Genomic DNA, 3,338 nt, shown 5'->3' on the forward strand with positions numbered 1-3,338 from the left:
CGTGGCCTCCTGTAAATTGGCTTGACGTAGGGTCCAAGTCTCCTGAGTTGTATTCGGTGAGAAAATCACGTTCCCGAAGGTTTCATTCCGTTTGGACTCCGTTTGATATTCCTTTTCTTCGAAACTCTAAAATAGGCAAAAACAGCAATTCTGGGCTGGGCCTCCGGTTAATAGGTTAGTCCCAAAAATAATATAAAAGTGGATAATAAAGCCCAATAATGTCCAAAACAGTAGATAATATAGCATGGAGCAATCAAAAATTATAGATACGTTGGAGACGTATCAATATCCTGCCAGCCCCCAAGTCTACTGGTTATGATAAGATTGAATATGCTATAGACTTAGAATAATCCATAAGCATCTATAGTAGAATCCTTCCAAAGCCGGTTGTCATAGTTAGAATTAAACCAGATGTTTAAACAATTTAGCATTGCATCCGTAGTCCCCAAGGGTCGGTTTAATCGGCATGAATGAGCCGGTTCTGTTTACCATTGTTTAAAAGTGAAAGCTTATCTGTGTAGCCCCCATGAGCCGGCTGTGATTGTTTACAGCACAACCGGGTCATCATAAAATAGTAAGAAAACTCAATCGATGTGCATTAGCCCCCAAGTGCCAAGTAGTCTTGCTTGCAAAGTGCTTGGGACTTATTCACGTGAATTGTTTGTTATGACTGAATTTTTCGGCAGCCATTAGCCCCCAAGTGCCAAGTGTTGTTGCTTGCAAAAGACTTGGGACTTATATTCCTGTAACCCTGATGTGAACATGTTGACAGCTCTGTATTTCATACAGGCTGCTACTGCTAAACTTGAATCACAATTTACTGATGCAAAGACCCGGCTAGCAAGTCAAGAATCTGAGACCCAGAAGGCATTTTCAAAATTCCCATTCAGCATATCTGAGACGGAGAAACTGAAAACCAGCTTCGATGCAGAAAGAAAAACATGGGCTGAAGAGAAGACTGCTTTGACGCAGTGAGCTGAAAAAGCAGAGGCGGCTCTTCAAGAGGTGACCACGGATCTCACCGGCTTAAAACACCGTATATCTCAGATGGTTTCTGCTATCTTTGGTGAGTCGCCTCGATGTTCATCCCAAATGAATCTTTTTCTTGTTTGTATAAACCGCCGCTAACCAATCTGCAATTTACTCAAGTCCCAGGAGCAGCAATCTTAACCAAGATATGCTTGTAAAGCTCAAAGCTGTTTACAGGCATTGTTCCAGGCATGGTTGTTCCTAGTGAGAGTTTGGTTGTCTCTGTTCACCCGGAAAGGACCCAATTCTCGCATCGCTCCGAAGCCCAACGACGAGCACCCAGGCCCTGCATGCATGCTCCATATCAATCCATTATTTATTTTTTGAAAGATCGTATCAATTCATTATGCATTTCGAATGTATTTTTTTAGAACATTTTGAGCAATTTACCAAATATAGTGTTCAACAATACGCAATGGTACTAGCTAGCTACTAGTAGTAGAGTGTATCTTCCTCACCTCCGTTGAGCCATAGGAGGAGTGGCTTCGCCATCGGGTTGCCGGGAGATTCCACGAAGTAATAGAAGAGTGCGCGGCCATTATGGTCGTCGACAGTCACGTACCCGCCGTACTGGTCGAAGTCGACGCCCTCCGGCTGTCCTGGTAGCGCCGAGATCTTGTCGGCCGCCTTCATAGCGATGTGGTCGGAGCCTGAGTACCCATCTGTTCGGGGGCTGCTGGCGATTCCGAGAAATGATCCGCCATGGAAACTAGTAGGATCACCAATTTTGTTGCTGATGTTGCTTCTGGATCTTTTAGACGAGAGGAACTTTGTGAGATGCGCCTCCTGAGATGAGGCATGGGCGTGCAATGCAATTGTGGGAATGAGAAAAAAAAGATGGAATCCAACAGTAATAGTCCCCATCTCTTGAGATGATCGACTATTCAACTTGTGTGTGAGATTGATGATCGTCTAATTCACATGGATTTTATAGGTCATGGAGTTAGGTAGCTAGGGAGAGAAAAGATGCCATCTGAGCAAGATCAAATCCAAATTAATGTACTGCCATAATATGCTTTTGACACATGCAGGTGAAATCCGCTGTTTCTGTAGCTATTATTTATGGCAAAATCAATGCTTTAATAGCACTCATTTACCAAAACAATGTAAACATCTGAAAATAAATAAATATGGTCAATATTTATTTTTATTGTGAAAATGATCGAAACTTTTTGTAGTGTGCAAAAGATAAGGGAACGGGCGACTCCCTAATTGTCGCGGATCGTACTAGAGGATGGCTATGTATTCACTCCCTCCAATGGTCGCTGGCACCGCCTCCCTTCTTTCCCTGAAGATGGCATCTTTATTGACTCCTTTGACAACTAGCTTCCCCTTGATCTCAGTGACATCTATGCCTCTAGTGACGCATGAAAACATACTACACAACTTCCTCTTACGCAAAACTCTCTCCAGCAATCTATGTTTCTCATGGTGCTAGACACGGTCGTATTCCACAAGACTTGCAAAGCTTCTCATAAAGTTTCCCCTGACAACTTCATTGTCGCCCTGACAAACAATATGAACTACCTGTCGACCGTATTTCAGCAAGGAAATGGTGTGTGGTTGCCTGAGCCAGAAAAAAGACATAGGAATATATAATGGACATTGCATTCCTTGGAGACAAACACTATGCGATCACAAAGGCTCAAGATCTCATACCGCTCGATCTTATTTCAACTCATTTTACAGATTACGGTATAGCCAAACCAAATGGTATTTCTACTTCGACCACTGGACTTCACTCGGGAAAAGGTGAAGTAGAAGAAAATTGTATGAACCTTTTCTTTTTTTCGTTAAGTTCAAGTCTGAATGCAAGGCAATCACTTCCCGGTGCTTGTTAAGCTGTCACTGACATTTTTCAAGTCTTGCACTGGCTATCAACATGACACCGATGGCTACCATTGCAAGCGTGTTATCAAGCAACCATCAAGCTATGATGATCACAATGCCTAGAGCACGGATGATGATGATGAGGGAGAAGAGAATGCAATAATCGCCAGGGAGAAGAAGATGGGGAGGAAGAGGAGGACAACGATGTGGCAACACCAGATGAGGAGGGCTATGGCGTGGCAAGACATTTAAATAAGTTGATGGTAGTCAAAATATGAGTTTGTCTTGTGCATGTACAACTGTACAAGAGACAATGAAACCGGTGATGTCATCATCACCAGCTAGCACCTAACCGAGTCCCATGGGAAGCTGCTAATGGCGAGGTTACAAAAAAAAAGCCCTCTCGGCTCTCCTTTATTCACTTGACAATTGGACGTTTTAAAGGCAGATGTCGACACAGCCAAGTGGGTGCCACTAAC

At 43.3% G+C, this 3,338-nt stretch overlaps 1 protein-coding gene across 1 annotated transcript; it reads right to left on the bottom strand.

Annotated features, from left to right (window-relative positions):
* Positions 1–1,190: 1,190 nt before the first annotated feature.
* LOC123083988 (serine carboxypeptidase 1-like) lies at positions 1,191–1,893 on the bottom strand. Its single transcript, XM_044505819.1, has 2 exons — positions 1,488–1,893; positions 1,191–1,315 (listed from the first exon to the last, which is right to left on the bottom strand). The coding sequence occupies exons 1-2, from the start codon at positions 1,891–1,893 to the stop codon at positions 1,191–1,193; spliced, it is 531 nt and encodes a 176-aa protein (XP_044361754.1).
* Between the last annotated feature and the right edge of the window lie 1,445 nt (positions 1,894–3,338).

This window comes from Triticum aestivum, chromosome 4A, assembly GCF_018294505.1.
Source record: "Triticum aestivum cultivar Chinese Spring chromosome 4A, IWGSC CS RefSeq v2.1, whole genome shotgun sequence".
NCBI lineage: Eukaryota > Viridiplantae > Streptophyta > Magnoliopsida > Poales > Poaceae > Triticum > Triticum aestivum.